Source organism: Salmo salar, chromosome ssa21 (assembly GCF_905237065.1).
Source record: "Salmo salar chromosome ssa21, Ssal_v3.1, whole genome shotgun sequence".
Taxonomy (NCBI): Eukaryota; Metazoa; Chordata; class Actinopteri; order Salmoniformes; family Salmonidae; genus Salmo; species Salmo salar.
Window position 1 is genome coordinate 13,785,184 of NC_059462.1, and position 18,146 is coordinate 13,803,329.

General features: G+C 42.7%; 1 protein-coding gene across 1 annotated transcript in view; it reads left to right on the top strand.

Annotated features, from left to right (window-relative positions):
* LOC106581824 (polypeptide N-acetylgalactosaminyltransferase 13) overlaps positions 1–17,208 on the top strand; it is a 79,093-nt gene extending 61,885 nt beyond the window's left edge. The window contains 1 exon segment of the mRNA XM_014164205.2: positions 15,787–17,208. Coding sequence (XP_014019680.1) covers positions 15,787–15,927 — 141 coding nt within the window. The 3' untranslated portion in view covers positions 15,928–17,208.
* The last annotated feature ends 938 nt before the right edge of the window (positions 17,209–18,146 follow it).

Below are 18,146 nucleotides of genomic sequence, written 5' to 3' on the forward strand. Positions count from 1 at the left end.
ATTGTGTTAGTAGTTTATAGAAGAGTTTAGGTTAATGCTCTGGGGAATGTGACTCGTTAGCCAGACCTGTGGACTGAACAGACTCCACTGTCCAGTTATGAGCCTAATGACGTGTGTCCCACATTGCACTATGTCGACTCAGACATAGAGTTGCAAAATTCCAGTAACTTTCCAAAAATTCCCTGGGTGGAAGATTAATGGAAAGTTTGCTGGAATTTTGCAAGCATATTAGACACTACTGAATGGTCCATGATATTACAACAGATTTGTTTTCATTTCAGTGATCCAGGACTTGATGAATTGAGTACACTTCTAGATATCTCCATAATATTTATATCATGCAAATCATCTATGCCAGTACAAGTGCCATTTTAAAGTGCATCAGACTTTGAAACAAGCACAGCATACTATCACAGCATACTATCACAGCATACTATCACAGCATACTATCACAGCATACTATCACAGGATACTATCACAGCATACTATCACAGCATACTATCACAGCATACTATCACAGCATACTATCACAGGATACTATGACAGCATACTATGACAGCATACTATCACAGCATACTATCACAGCATACTATCACAGCATACTATCACAGCATACTATCACAGCATACTATCACAGGATACTATCACAGGATACTATGACAGCATACTATCACAGCATACTATCACAGCATACTATCACAGCATACTATCACAGGATACTATCACAGCATACTATCACAGCATACTATCACAGGATACTATCACAGCATACTATCACAGCATACTATCACAGCATACTATCACAGCATACTATCACAGCATACTATCACAGCATACTATCACAGGATACTATCACAGCAAATACAATAAAGCATATACATTCCCACAGGGAAACTGTAGCATACAACAATTGTGTATTCTCAAAGCAGCCTTAATATTAACAATTCATATCGTTATATTTCTTCCACTGGGACCTATTCATATGTTTGAGTCCTTGGGCGGGACGTCTAAGCGTTTTTTCCCCAAAAATTTGTGATGGAAAAACGCTTTCAGAGTAAAATTAAACAACTAAAACCAGATATAAACAATGTAAAAAATGATGCTATATATTTTTTTATAATATCGTCTTTGAGAAATATCAATCACCAAAATAAAAACTAGACAGTCAGGGAGAATTTAAAATTCAACAACAATTAACTTTGCATAATAACAAAATATATACTACTAAATAACACTGCATTAGTGTAACATCTGCTTCCAACTCACACCCTCAAACTCATAGAGCCCCTGAACGCAGCTCACTTTCCAGCCCACTTTCCAGCTCACACTCTCAAACACGTAGATCCCCTGAACGCAGCTCACTTTCTAGCCCACTTTCCAGCTCACACTCTCAAACACGTAGATCCCTTGAACGCAGCTCACTTTCCAGCCCACTTTCCAGCTCACACTTTCAAACACCTACATCCCCTGAACGCAGCTCACTCTCCAGATCCCAATCACCTGAATTATAATTACCTGTTCACACACCTGTATGTCATTATCATGCACTATTTAATTCAGTTCTGTGCATCCCATCACTGTGAGGTATTGTTTGTTTTGTGACACGTCTTTCAGAGCTCTGTTTTTCCCATGATTTACTCCTCTCGTGTATGATAGTTTTTGCCTATTCCCTGCCTGTACTTTAGCCTATCGGATTTTCTGTTATCTACCTATTGCCTGCTCTCCCGAACTATGTTACTAGCCTTTTCCCTGCCTGTACTGTTGCACTTTTGGACCCCTGTGTATGACCTTCTGCCTGCCCCTGGACCCAGCTACCTGCCTCCTCCTGTGTATGACCTTCTGCCTGCCCCTGCCCCTGGACCCAGCTACCTGCCTCCTCCTGCGGTCCTTTACAAATAAACAACTGCTGTGCCCTGCGCTTGAAACCAGCTCTCTGTCTCCCCTCGTGTTCATTACAATTAGCCATGGCAAAATACATAGAATTGCAGAAAATTTGCTTTAAAACTGCAACATTTTCTCTCAGCTCCATTGCAGAATATGTCGAATCGCATTCAATTGTCTTTGAAACTGGAACATTCTCTCTCAGCTTAATAGCAAAATGTGTAGAACTGCAGGGAATTTGCTTTAAAACCGGAAAAATGTGTAGAATTGCAGGAAATTGGCATGAAAAAATATATATCTCTACGAGGGCCTCTAAAATGTTCTTTACAATTCAGCCACGCAAATGGCCGATTGCGCCCCCTGCTATCTGCTCCAGTATGGTGTCACCTGTCATTGATTTAAGATCACTCATGTCACTGTCAACTTTAAAAAGCCCCCAGGCTCATCTATTCCTGTACAAACCCTGGGAGAGATCTAGGTATTACAGTTTGTGCTTTAGTTAAATATGTAATATGAAAATGTGAATAATTCATGCATTAGGAAATGTCCCTGACGTATACGGCGGTGGGGTTTCAATGCCACTGTCAACGGCCTGATTATTTTTAGGAACAGTGTGACAGGCGATACTGCTGATCCCAGCCCTACCATTAACATTTCATATGGCCATCATTTTCAGCATCTGAGAGACAGAGAGAAATACCTGACTTTGACATCATCTCCATATTCCAGGTGGTCAGAGCCTGGGTTTGAAGTGGACTGAAATAGCTGTCGGTAGTCATTTTGGGTACCCATTTATATTTAGGTGCCGGTACTTTGCGATATTTTTCTGCCAATTTTCTTCAAGAGGTACTGGCACTCAAGCAGTAATAAATTCGAGGTGCCGGTATTCAGTACCAGTGTGTAACAGTCCAATTCAAGCACTGGTCAGAGCAATCTCTCTACTCACCTCCTATTCTGAATCCCTCCCTGCTCATCCTTTCATAGGACTATAGAATATCAGTGCTGATATAGAATATCAGTGCTGATATAGAATATCAGTGCTGATATAGAATATCAGTGCTGATATAGAATATCAGTGCTGATATAGAATATCAGTGCTGATATAGAATATCAGTGCCATCATCCCACCAAGTCCCATCCACTTTTATCAAACTACGAAATCTGGTTGAAGATTTTCTGATTGTAGGCAAAGGTGGTTCCATTCTGAGCAACACTCCAACATAGTCCATTTACCCTTTAGATGGGTTGTGTGGCATTGTGTTTTTTTGGAATATAAGTATACAGTACTGTTGGTGATCTTGTTGTTGGGCCTGTCTGGCCTGAGTCTGGCTCTGTCCTAGCGTTTCTCACTCACCACTCCCATCTCCTCATGTCCATGCATGACATCCTCCATCCGGATGTCCATCCACAGAAGCACACGTTCCTCCACATCATCACACAGTTGTGTCTGACCATCAGCAGGCTGGAGGACGGCAGCTGGCGCCCCACGGTGGAGTACTGTAATAGTAGCCCCTTGCAAGCCTGGGTCCTGAGGAACTTCACCCGGCTGGAGGTGTTTAGGAAGCTGTACTACAGCCCCACTGATTACTTTCTGTAGGGGCTGTCTTCCTGCATGGGCCACCACAGGTCAGTAACTTACTGTACAACCAGACCTTGTGGAGGTCCTAGTGTGTAGTGTTCTAGTGTGTAGTAGTCTAGTGTCTAGTAGTCTAGTGTGTAGTATGTTGTCTAGTGTGTAGTCCAGTGGTGGCTGGTGGTCGGAGATATCGGAGGAAGGGGTTATTGTAATGGAATTCCAGCCTTTAAAATGATCCCGTCCTGCTATATCTCTGCTCACCAGCAACCAATGGTGTAGTTGGCTAGTGTGTAATCGTCTAGTGTGTAGTGTCTAGTCTGTAGAGCTGGAGTTGTATGACTGTGGTGGAATAGGCTGTCACGTTGCTTTAGTAAGTAGCTTCTTACCTCACAGTATATTTGTGTTCGTTTCTTTTACCTCCGCATTGAGATGTTTTTCGAGCTTCAGCGTGTTGCGATGCTGGACTTTTCCAACGTTAGTAAATGTGTGCCATGCAAAGAAGTTTCAGTAGCGATTACCACTGACCTTTTGACATGAATGCATAACGACAGGAACACAGAGGCACACAAGGCAATAATAAACGTCCATCGACAGCTTCAGATGGTGCTGTATACACGACGCTATCTGCAAGAAATGTATCCAGCCTTCCTCCGCACCAAATTAGATCTCATTTTACATTTATTTTCCTACATCAATATTTGATTTGGATGCGAAAATTCACTGGAGGCCCTCATTGGATGGGAGCTGAGGAGACGAGGTGGTTCTATGTTTAGCTGATTATCTATGCGATGGGCAAATTGAAATTGGCTCGCCTTTGTTTACAAGCTCTTTTGAAGTGATCCCTCATTGTGAGCTGTGCTTTCACGGCTCTGGCCTTGGGAAAGTGAGGGCTGCATTTTGAACACACTCCTATGGCCTCATAACAGCTGTGTTCAGCACACAGCGTGTTCTCAGTGTCTGAGGGTTGAATTTCAATCGCCACTCATTTCCATTTTACCTATATACATCTACTAAATCTAGTCTGGATGCTCGCTGCAAGTAGCTACCGGCTTCTGTTTGATATATGGACTGTATTTCTATTTGTCATTCCCTTCACTTTAGCCAGTTACCTCTTTACAGTACCTCCTGTAATTCATTGGCATTTATTTGTCTGTTAAGCAGTTGACGTCTGCCTGGTAAAGAACATATTCATTGCTGTGTGCTCTCCTTTTTGGACTACTGTTCGTTAAATTGGGTGAGTTGCGTTCAGGGTTATTGTTCTTTGTAAACATGACGGTGCTAGAGCAGCCTGCTGTCAGATGGCCTTATTCCCTGTTCTGTTCCTACCGTGGTCTCTGTCCTTGAGATTAACACTGCACGACGCTCTCTGAACAGACAATATTGGGACCACAATTAGACAGCGGGTGTGTCCCAAATGGCACGCTATTCCCTTTATAGTGCATAACCTTTTTTTACCAAAGCCCTATGGGCCCTGATTGACAGTTGAGCACTATAAAGGCAATAAGGGTGCCATTTGGGATACACACTTGGCCAATCCGTACTGAACAGCCACACTATCTAACCGCCGTGGCTCCCTCCAATGGCAGAATGCCAAGAAACACATTTCTATTGAATCTGTTGGTACGGTGTAGATTTTTTTGTTACACGCCAGTCTCTGGCGTGTAACAAACACGCCAGACTGTTTTTAAGCGTTGTTAGTGTCAGCACAAACACACATTTAAAAGGAATCCTACATCTGTCAGAAAGTCGGGTTGCCGACTCCTCTTTGAGACATAGGGGATAAATGTTCTTCACCCTGGGCAGGCTCTTGGAAACCATCTTCATTTAATTAGCAGGTCTCAGCTGTGCACACACACGGCACAGAGCTCATGAGCCACTCTCTGGGACTGCAACAGCTGTAATGGGAGTTTTTACTGCCACTGAGGAGCAATGAAATAATTATGAGCAGAGAGGACACGTCCCTCACATGTCTAATATTTTCATTAAATATGGATTGGTTTTCCTCCTCTCTTATATTTTCTTCGTGCTGACTTTTCTGCACTGAAGTATGGTGGGATCTTTCAGGGCTGGCAAAAATAGCATCTCCATTATTGCCCCAGACATGTTCTTATGATTAATAAATAGGCTTTAGTGTAATGGAGGTTCATAGGCCTATTTACAGGTACAGTACTATAATGGCAGATACTACAATTTTGGCTTGATAATGTAATACTATTTGGACAGGTTTGAGGACATCAATACATGAATTTGTTTAATACATTTTAAAAGCAGAACATTTACTTTTTTAAACCTTTGCACCAAAACCTGCCTAAGTGGTTGGTTTTACAGTATGCTCAGGTCATCTCCCCCTCCAGTGAAGTAATGGTGAGAGAGAGAGAGGGATGCTCTGTGTGATGCCTTTAAAAAGTATTGATACCGCCTTGACTTATTCCAACTTTTTTTTGTGTTACAGCCCGATTTCAAAATTGATTAAATATTTTTTTTCTCACCCATCTACACACAAATACCCCATAATGACAAAGTGAAAACATAGACATTTTTGAAAATGTATTAAAAATGAAATACATTGAGCCTGGTAACTGAGGAGGGTTAATTCACCTGTTTCCATACACGTTTCATTTTAAAACATTTATCTTACAAAAGAGTTGTTTAATCTAACTGCTTAACTATTTATCTGTACATGGAATTGTATTTTTTTTTTTTTTACAATTTATTTTCTAATCTTTACAGAAAAATGCCTGGGGCATTAAAATGCAAATCAATTTATAACATTTTTGACATGTGTTTTTCAGGATTTTTTTATTGTTATTCTGTCTCTCACTGTTCAAATAAACCTACCATTAAAATTATAGACTGATCATTTCTTTGTCAGAGGGCAAACGTACAAAATCAACAGGGGATCAAATACTTTTTCCCCTACAGTGTACATAAGTACTCACACCCCTGAGTCAATACATGTTAGAATCACCTTTGGCAGTGATTACAGCTGTGAGTCTTTCTGGATAAGGGACTGTACGTTATTTATAATGAGGGATACTGTACCTGGAGAAAATCCTACCTCTCTGAAATTAAAATGGGTGGCCCTCCCTTCAGTAAAATACATTTTTACCGACCTTCCCTGAACATTTGAAAAAAACAAACAAGTGACCCTCCCCTATACCCAAAATAATAATTAAAACATAAAGTGGATAGCAGAGAAAATGCCTACCGTTTACCCTCACTCCAAGGCAGTGGAAATTTTAGCATGTAAATCTTGGTGGGGCAAAAAAAAGAAAAAAAAGTGGGATGCATTCCGGCAAAGCCACTACACAACACTAAACAATACATTAATTGCACTATAATGATGACAAACGGTGCCCACAAACTGTTAGGGCCTACATAAAGCTGTCCCAACAACAGTCCCAACATCTTACCGCTGCTACCAGCGGTAAGATGCTATCAGCGAAGCATTGTCTGGCAGTGAAACAGTTCATTCAACCTAATTTCCTGCCTTTAAAATAAACATAGCTGATATGGCTGACTTGCTTAAACAAATGTGGTTTCTATTGACAATTGAGATGTACAAACTATGGCATAAGGGGACTATAAGAGGCCATCCGAAATTTTGATTAAGACATTAATGAGCGAGCGACGGCGGACGTAGTCAATGTAACTATTTGTTAAGAACCTTTGAAATGTACAGTGACAGAATTCAGAACATGGACCCTTCTTACAGTGTTCTCCCTGTACACCAAGTCAGAACCGTTGGATAAATAAAGGGTGCATATAAGCAGACAATGAAAGCTCTTACAAAGTTCGATGATTACATTTATAAAACAGGTTATTGGCTACATGTGCACAACCAAGTCAGAACAGTCAGAACAGTAGTCAGAACAGTAGGCGAAATTAAGAGGGGTAAATAGACCAAATTATTAGGGTGAGTCACATGGTTTACTAACAGCTTACTACACAACATACTATTACTTTCTTAGCTACAGTATGTATATATATATATATATATCTCCCTGGCATATTACATAATTTATGCAGCAGCATACAATACATTTTTGGACTCACCTTGTTGTGATGTGCTCACTTGAACAGGAAGGTGGCACGGCGGTCATTCGTGGGCAAATTTTGTCAAAGTCTGGCATTCTCTGGATTTTTGGTGCTTTCAAGACAACTGGGAACTCTGGAAAAAAAACAAGGTCTAATCATGATGATGTCATTGATCTTCAGGTTGTAGCTCTAGAAAGTGGCCCGAGTTCCGGATATACAATTCCTAGTTGGATGATATTTGATGAATATTTTTTATTCTATATTTTATATTCTTCAAATAGACACCCTTTGCCTTGATGACAGCTTTGCACACTCATGGCATTCTCTTAACCATCTTCACCTGGAATGCTTTTCCAACAGTCTTGAAGGAGTTCCCACATATGCTGAGCACTTGTTTCCCTTCACTCTGCGGTCCGACTCATCCTAAACCATCTCAATTTGGTTGAGGTTGGGGGATTGTGGAGGCCAGGTCATCTGATGCAGCACTCCATCACTCTCCTTCTTGGTAAAATAGCCCTTACACAGCTTGGAGGTGTGTTGGGTCATTGTCCTGTTGAAAAACAAATGACAGTCCCACTAAGCCCAAACCAGATGGGATGTTGTATTGCTGCAGAATGCTGTGGTACTGTAGCTATGCTGGTTAAGTGTGCCTTGAATTCTAAATAAATCACCAACAGTGTCACCAGCAAAGCACCCCCACACCATAACACCTCCTCCTCCATGCTTTACGGTGGGAAATACACATGTGGAGGAGATCATCTATTCACCCACACTGCGTTTCACAAAGACACGGCGGTTGGAACCAAATATCTGAAATTTGGACTCCAGACCAAAGGACACATTTCCACAGGTCTAATGTCCATTGCTTGAATTTTTGTTGGCTCAAGCAAGTATCTTCTTCTTATTGGTGTCCTTTAGTAGTGGTTTCTTTGCAGCAATTCGACCATGAGGCCTGATTCACAGTCTCCTCTGAACAGTTGATGTTGAGATGTATCTGTTACTTGAACTCTGTGAAGCAGTTATTTGGGCTGTGATTTCTGAGGCTGGTAACTCTAATGAACTTATCCTCTGCAGCAGAGGTAACTCTGGGTCTTCCATTCTTGTGGCGGTACTCATGAGAGCCAGTTTCATCATAGCGCTTGATGGTTTTTGCGACTGCACTTGAAGAAACTTTCAAAGTTCTTGAAATGTTCAGCATTGACTGACCTTCATGCCTTAAAGTAATGATGGACTGTTGTTTTTCTTTGCCTATTTGAGATGTTCTTGCCATAATATGGACTTGGTCTTTTACCAAATAGGGCTGTATACCCCCCCCACACCTTGTGCACAGCTGCGTGTAAAGTGAATTTCTCTTCTACACCTCGTGTTGAGTTTGACTTTCCAACAATTTCAATGTGTAGCCACAGCTGCACACTTTCTAGTCTGGGAGTTTCAAGCATTTGTAACGTTTAGCTCACACTTCACGTCTGCTGGTCTGATATGTTAATTCTTAGCGAGTCCTTTTAAGCACTCTAGTCAAAAAGGGCGTTTCCATCACACTGACACGCTTTTTGGACCTCATTCGGGGGCGTGGCTTGGTTAATGTGCAAGACACATGAAAACTATGATCTCGTTAAAAAACAAAAATCACATTCCTATCTTAACAAAAACAGTTTCATTGTTCTTCTTATTTCCTACACAACGTAAAGGATGTAAACCTGACATACACAGTGTGAAAGCTCTTCAAGTTACAGTATTTACGTTATACAGTTTTTTAATGACATCACAAAATAAACAACAATATGACATGATTATTCTTTAGATCCCCACTGGCCATTCCTAACATTCCTATCTTAGAAATATTGTTCCAATATTCACTTTTTGAGCGGGTAACAGTCTCTCTAGACAAAGGCATTCCTTTGGTTGATACTGAAGAGCAGGCGAGGGTTCTCTGCTGAATAAGATTTACAATTGGCGTGAGGTGTCATAAAACCGGCTCAGCCCCCCTCTCCTCTCCTGCGGGAGAGAGTAGGGTATGGCTATCTGTCAACCATTTGCCAAGCTGATCTGATCTGATCTTCTGGATGAGCATGTTCTTGTTTGCTTATAGCCGTATACAGCTCGTTGAGTGCGGTTTTAGTTTTAAAAGTTAATTTCTATGCCACATTTTTTGCAGTTTTACTTTAGTGCCTTATTGCGAACAGGATGCATGTTTTGGAATATTTTATTCTGTACAAGCTTCCTTCTTTTCACTCTGTCATTTAGGTTAGTATTGTGGAGTAACTACAATGTTGTTGATCCATCCTCAGTTTTGTCTTATCACAGCCATTAAACTGTGTAACTGTTTTAAAGTCACCATTGGCCTCATGGTTAAATCTCTAAGCGTTTTCCTTCCTCTCTGGTAACTGAGTATGGAAGGACGCCTGTATCTTTGTAGTGACTGGGTATATTGATACATCTTCCAAAGTGTAATTAATAACTTCACCATGCTCAAAGGGATATTCAATGTCTGCCTTTTCTCCTTTTACCTTACTAGTAGGTGCCATACTTTGCTAGGTATTGGAAAAACTCCCTGGTCTTTGTGGTTGAATCTGTGTTTCAAATGAACTGCTCGACTGAGGGACCTTACATTTAACTGTATGTGTGAGGTTCAGAAATTAGGTAGTCATTCAAAACTCATGTTAAGCTATTGTTGCGCACAGAGTGAGTCCATGCAGCTTATTATGTGACTTGTTAAGCACATTTTACACTTGAGCTTATTTAGGCTTGCCATAAAAAAGGGGTTGAATACTTATTGACTCAAGACATTTCAGCTTTTTTGTAAACATTTCTAAAAACATAATTCCACTTTGACATTATGGGGTATTGTGTGTACAACAAAATGTTGGAAAAGTCAAGGGGTGTGAATACTTTCCAAAGGCACTGTAGGTAGAGTAAATGCGAGACTCTTCTGTGTATTTTTGCATTGAAGGAAGCACAAGCTCAAATATGCACAATCACATACAAACCATCTTGGTTTGTGCTACCCATTCAAAACATAAGGGCTGTATATGGATCTGAAAATGTCCTATACAGCTTCAGGACAACCTTACCTCAAAGCAGTGGCGATGTATTCATGGATACCAAGGGAAGCCGGGCTACCCCCCAAAAAGTATTAAAAAAATAATTGGGCTTTCTCTGTCTTTCATAAATGTTCTTCAATTCACAAGAGGCTCTATGTATCTCACTGGAGAAAGCATTCGATCGAACGAAACAGCACCCCTCTGTCTCAGTATGTGTAGCATGTCTGTCTGGTCAGAAAGTGTATGACATTGTTGCCACCCGTAGCATTGAATGCAAGGGAAGCCAGCGAGCATTTGGCCTCACTTGATAAAAATATATAAAATAATAGCCAATCAACATTGAGATAAACTACATGAGTTCAGCTGTGTGTGGTCCTGGTGCACCAAAAAAAAAGTGTCAAGGGAAGCCAGTTTGGATTTGGTTTAAGACCAATCACATCACAAGCCAAACGTCATTATTGACAGAAAAAAATTGTTACATCTTGTTGTGTTGTTGTCCTCTGGTGGCTAGCTAGCTAACTAAAATCATCCCTTTCCTCCACCGTTGTAGATAGAGACTTGTGGTTTTACTTAATTCTTCATACTGCCAATGATTATGATGGCAATTCTGATCCAACCATAAATTAATACATTGTGCCCCTGGCCAGAGAAGATGGAAGTTAGATGTAGTAGGCTAATGTTAACTAGCTGGCCTGGCGTATCGTTGACCATGAAAGGAAGTTAGGCTAGGGAGCAAGTATTTTAGCCTGGTAGCTTAGGACAACATAAACTAAAAGCGTGTACTGTATGACAGAGTCATAGACTGTTTAGGCAACATGAAAGAGGAGGATGGCATTGCCGTTTCTCTGTGAGTCAACATGTTTTTTCTACTTGCATGCACACACACACAACACACACTCACACTCACACACACACAAAAATCAGTACCATGGACAGCCATATCATATTTAGCTTATGTTGATTGGACTGAATAGTTTTTGGTATCTTTTAGTCGTCACTGTATTAGACTAAGCATCTGTGATTCGATGATGTTGAAGTTAAAATGGTGCTGGAGTAGTGGAGGCAGCTCCTGTTTTCTTTGCAACTAGCCGTAAACTCTAACTCAATAGCTGTTGAGTAGTCTGAAAATGGCGGAATCATTAACTTGCTTAATGCTGTAGGACATGTAACTGTTTTTTACATGCAATTTACATTTACGTCATTTAGCAGACGCTCTTATCCAGAGCGACTTACAAATTATGATATCAAGTGGAACAACCACTTTACAATAGTACATCTATATCTTTTTTTTGGGGGGGGGGGGGGTTAGAAGGATTACTTTATCCCAGGTATTCCTTAAAGAGGTGGGGTTTCAGGTGTCTACGGAAGGTGGTGATTGACTCCGCTGTCCTGGTGTCGTGAGGGAGCTTGTTCCACCATTGGGGTGCCAGAGCAGCGAACAGTTTTGACTGGGCTGAGTGGGAACTGTGCTTCCGCAGAGGTAGGGATGCGAGCAGGCCAGAGGTGGATGAACGCAGTGCCCTTCTTTGGGTGTAGGGACTGATCAGAGCCTGAAGGTACGGAGGTGCCGTTCCCCTCACAGCTCCATAGGCAAGCACCATGGTCTTGTAGCAGATGCGAGCTTCAACTGGAAGCCAGTGGGTGTGCGGAGGAGCGGGGTGACGTGAGAGAACTTGGGAAGGTTGAACACCAGACGGGCTGCGGCGTTGTGGATGAGTTGTAGGGGTTTAACGGCACAGGCAGGGAGCCCCGCTAACAGCGAGTTGCAGTAATCCAGACGGGAGATGACAAGTGCCTGGATTAGGACCTGCGCCGCTTCCTGTGTAAGGCAAGGTCGTACTCTGCGAATGTTGTAGAGCATGAATCTACAGGATCAGGTCACCGCCTAGATGTTAGCGGAGAACGACAGGGTGTTGTCCAGTGTCACGCCAAGGCTCTTAGCACTCTGGGAGGAGGACACAATGGAGTTGTCAACCGTGATGGCGAGATCATGGAATGGGCAGTCCTTCCCCGGGAGGAAGAGCAGCTCCGTCTTGCCGAGGTTCAGCTTGAGGTGGTGATCCGTCATCCACACTGATATGTCTGCCAGACATGCAGAGATGCGATTCGCCACCTGGTTATCAGAAGGGGGAAAGGAGAAGATTAATTGTGTGTCGTCTGCGTAGCAATGATAGGAGAGACCAGGTGAGGATATGACAGAGCCAAGTGACTTGGTGTATAGCGAGAATAGGAGAGGGCCTAGAACTGAGCCCTGGGGGACACCAGTGGTGAGAGCATGTGGTGCGGAGATGGATTTTCGCCACGCCACCTGGTAGGAGCGACCTGTCAGGTAGGACGCAAGCCAAGAGTGAGCCGCGCTGGAGATGCCCAACTCGGAGAGGGTGGAGAGGAGGATCTGATGGTTCACAGTATCAAAGGCAGCAGATAGGTCTAGAAGGATGAGAGCAGAGGAGAGAGAGTTAGCTTTAGCAGTGCGGAGAGCCTCCGTGACACAGAGAAGAGCAGTCTCAGTTGAATGACCAGTCTTGAAACCTGACTGATTTGGATCAAGAAGGTCATTCTGAGAGAGATAGCAAGAGAGCTGGCCAAGGACGGCACGCTCAAGAGTTTTGGAGAGAAAAGAAAGAAGGGATACTGGTCTGTAGTTGTTGACATCGGAGGGATCGAGTGTAGGTTTTTTGAGAAGGGGTGCAACTCTCGCTCTCTTGAAGACGGAAGGGACGTAGCCAGCGGTCAAGGATGAGTTGATGAGTGAGGTGAGGTAGGGGAGAAGGTCTCCGGAAATGGTCTGGAGAAGAGAGGAGGGGATAGGGTCAAGCGGGCAGGTTGTTGGGCGGCCGGCCGTCACAAGTCGCAAGATTTCATCTGGAGAGAGATGGGAGAAAGAGGTCAAAGCATAGGGTAGGGCAATGTGAGCAGGACCAGCGGTGTCGTTTGACTTAACAAACGAGGATCGGATGTCGTCAACCTTCTTTTCAAAATGGTTGACGAAGTCATCCGCAGAGAGGGGGGGGACAGGGAGGAGGATTCAGGAGGGAGGAGAAGGTGGCAAAGAGCTGTATGTGTTTTGTGGACTTCACCAGATAAATGTTGCTCTCCAGTTTTTGTAATGAAACAAATGTGTATTATTAGAATTTATTCTGCCACTGCGTCTTCTTATTGTTTCGGCCTACGGCATATATATCACGGTGTTAAGGTATAGGAACTAACAGATTATAGAGCAAACAACACAGTTATCACAACACACAGGTTTTAATATGGCTTTTTTTCTGGATTAGCTTCCCTGGTGATTTTACCCACACACTGCTACTGCCTCAAAGTCAAAGACAATCCATTGCTGCAAAGTCTACATATGGACCATTTTCTATTGTTGAATCAGTGTGTTCTTAGTCATGTGCTGTGTTTAATTTATTGATTTATTACTAAAACCTCATATTACTAATGATTTTTCATTTAACTTGACGGTAACAATGCTTATGCCTCTAAGTTACACTGCAGGAAAATGTATTAATTAATGAATTAAATTGATTTTATAAAGCCCTTTTTACATCAGAAGTTTTCACACAGTGCTTTACAGTAACCCAGCCTAGACCCCAAAGAGCACAGCAGAGGTGAGAGCACAATGGCCAGGAAAAACTGCCTAGAAGGAAACGCATTGCATTTAATCAAACCCTTAAGCAATAGGAATGGGGAATAACGATTCTAGCATTCTGTCAACCTATAATACAAAATCAATCCTCATTGGTCTGAGGTGTCACTTGGATTTAGTGTGTACCAGTCACACATTGTTTTGGAAAACACCTCTGGGATGTGTGAATGATGTGCCAAAAGAACATATAATAGTCTGTCTTCCTCTGCAATTTATATAATATATATTAAAAGTGTAGCTATTAATGCCAAACACTCTATTACCTTAAAGTTGCGAGCTCATCTGATTGCTATTCTACTGTACGGTACACAAGGAGGGACAGATTGCAGGTTGAGCATTCTGTACTGTACTTCTACAATGGCTCTGCATGATGACTGGTGTCCCCAACGCACACAGAGCTGTATCACATTAACACACACACACACCTGCAGCACCTTGACACCGTTAAAGTCGGTCTGATTCCCAACCATTTCCTCCCATCTCCTCTCAGTAGCCTACCTATTGATTTTCAAATCAATAGCCCCTTTCACAGAATCTGCCCGTGTGAAATTGAGTATGTGAGAAGAACAAGAGAATCAGCCTCATATACCACGGGCTTACAGGCCAGAACACAAGGTGTGAATGGGGGGAATCCCTCTCTGTTACCAATAGGTCATCTCATGAGAGAAATTGACCTGAATTTAATTGAAATGGTGATAACAAGAAGAAAACACAACACACAATGAGCTGGAGATTCATAATGGGGAAATCTGTTCTGACAGGTTACACTACTGGCTGGGCTGTTTCCCCCCACAGACCTACATACTTTTTTGATGTCGTTTTACAATGTATGTCATGGCTCTCTTGAAAGAGAATTGCATTTTCCTTCCTTAAGAAGTGAAACACGGCCATAACGGTAAGAATTGGATTCTGCCATCTGCACTCTGTATGGTCATTATGACAAGAGTAACGACCGCCAACGGAGGTATAAACTGGCTAAGTACATTACCTCTGAGAGAGAGAGAGAGAGAGAGAGAGAGAGAGAGAGAGAGAGAGAGAGAGTGGCCATAAGTGGTTAATTAAGAGCTTTTATGTCTCCTCTCCTTGCCATTCGTTTTGGGGCTTAGGTATTGACATGGGGAATACAGCCATCGTTGTGACGGCACTCAAAAGATTGATTACTACCAAACTAATCCTCCTGAGGTGAAAGTCCTCGGGTACATTCAGGTGCATTCGTATTTTTTTATCACAACATTTATTTTGAAAGGTTTGACACTTATTTAGCCGACCATAAGTCAGCATCATTTCAATACCCAATGATGACGTTTCTGTAAATTAAATGTAATCCACATACAAGCTGCTGGGGAAGATTACTGCAAAATCTGTATGAGTGGGTGGAAAACATCCATTTTAAAATATGTTGAAGTGGTGCTCATCTGTAATCTAATCTACCCAGAAACCATCTCTCTGGCTGCAGGTGGAGCAGAGGCCAGAATCTCGGCTCACATTTTGCAGTGGCCATGTGTTTAGTGCGTAATATTCATTCACCCGTGTGTGTGTGTGTGCGTGTCTGTGCGTGTGTGTGCCTGTTTCTGCCTGTCTGCCTGCGCCTCTCTCCCCAGCGGCTGACCTTGCTGCATGTCAACAGTAACCAATGTCTGGACATGCCTACTGAGGAGGACAAGATGGTGCCCACCCTGGGAGACTGCACAGGCAGCCGCTCCCAGCAGTGGCTCCTCCGCAACATGACACTGACGCTCTGATCTGACCCAGGAGTAGGACCTCCACATTCACTCACCACCACACCGGCCAGCCTCGCCCTCACCTAAACTGGCCACTCCCTCACCTCGCTCCACCAGGTGTTTTTTGTCATGCACGTGTTCCTGCCTCCTTCAGCACTCGCGGGTGGGGAAGAAGCAGGCAGGCAGCAGCCTGTAGTATTTTATTATGGGGCTTCGGAGGCTCTGCAAGGTCTTTATCTGAGATGCTGCTCCTCCCATTCAGTCAATATTACACAAAGTGGTTGCCTAGAGGTTGACCGGCACACTCTCAGCCAGAGCTCTCTGTATGGTTGAATCATCTGGGCGGGTCTGTAGTGACAGTGACTAACACTTTTACACATGGAGGAAGCTGGAATCAGTGATACTGTATATGTCTGATGGCTCTCAGGGTCGTCATGTGTGAGGTCAGAGTTCAGACTTTAGTACAGCAGAAGCACCAATAGCAGGATAGCATTTCCTAGACAGAGCGTTTTGGTATGCGTCTGTGGGGCCTCATAGACGATCTACTCTGGCTCTGTACATAAGTGTTTTGTTTAAAGTGCAACCCTGCAAGGTTGATTATTCTGTTCTATGATATTGTACACCCCCAATTCATATCTATGTCGGAACCACCAGTAAATCTGAGGATGAAGGGTCTAAGGGTAAGGGTTGTTGTCAGGGCCGGGGACAGACGTTTCAGCGGGTGCTAAAAATGAAAAAAGGGCACCCACTGCCCCCCCCCCTCGACCCCCTCTCACCCCAAAAATAAGACTTTCGCAATTCAGATCTCGAAATTCATAATATACATTTTTGAGCATAGGCCTATTTATTTCTGCAACAACACACTCATTCATCACAAATTGTAAGCGAGCTAGTTAGCTACAGTGCCTCCTAAAAGACATGATTGACATCGGGAAAAGAGGGATGTTGATGATGGCTGTAAATCTGCTAGTTAGCGAACTCAATCATTTTTTTTACTGATTTGTGATTTATCTTCCATGCTCTTAAATAATAACTTCATAATATAATATTTATAATCTAACTCATGATATACACTGAGTGTACAAAATATTAGGAACACCTTACTAATATTGAGTTGCACCCCTTTTGCCTCAATTCATCAGGGCATGGACTCTACATGGTGCCGAAAGCGTTCCACACGGATGCTGGCCCGTTTTGACTCCAATGCTTCCCACAGTTGTGTCGAGTTGGCTGGATGTCCTTTGGGTGGTGGACCATTCTTGACACACTCAGGAAACTGTTGAGTGTGAAAAAAAAACAGCAGCGTTGCAGTTCTTGACACACTCAAACCGGTGCGCCTGGCACCTACTACCATTCCACGTTTAAAGGCACTTAAATATTTTGTCTTTCCCATTCACCCTCTGAATGGCACACATACACAATCCATGTCTCAATTGTCTCAAGGCTTAAAAATCCTTCTTTAACTTGTCTCCTTCCCTTCATCTACACTGATGGTGGATTTAACAAGTGACCTCGATAAGGGATCATAGCTTTCATCTGGATTCACCTGGTCAGTCTATGTCATGGAACGAACAGGTGTTCCTAATGTTTTCTACACTCAGTGTATGGCTGGCTGGCTGATGGTTTGTGTGGATATTTTACTATATGGTGGTTAGCCAGATTCTATACTACCTGTGTTCAGTGCTTAATTTGTAAATCTGGAGGTGCCGGAGCAAAAGTGAGTGCGAGAGAGAGGGGTGAACAGTGGAGCTCTGATGTACCGGAACTCATGAGAGAAGAAAAATCACCTTTATAGTAAAGCATAGCATTACGGAAGTCAAGAGAGGACATACTAATAAAAATATAAAGAATTCCCTCGTTATGTCGCGATCACAACTTATTTATCTCACGATCACTATGTAACAAAAGTTGATTTGTCGAGATCACGAGATAATCAGAAGTACCACGCATCACCCATTCATTTGTTCAGATGCACAATCAGTGGTGCCCCCAGAAATTGTTCATAGGGGTGGCCGGATGGGGCCACTGACAATCTTGGGGTGGTACACCAAAACCAAAAGCCATAACTGAATTTCAGGAATTCTATTATGCTGTTGTAGTATATAGGCTAGTTGAAAGCTATGTCAATATAAGAGTTCAAATTTATTTATATAGCCCTTCGTACATCAGCTGATATCTCAAAGTGCTGTACAGAAACCCAGCCTAAAACCCCAAACAGCAAGCAATGCATGTGAAAGAAG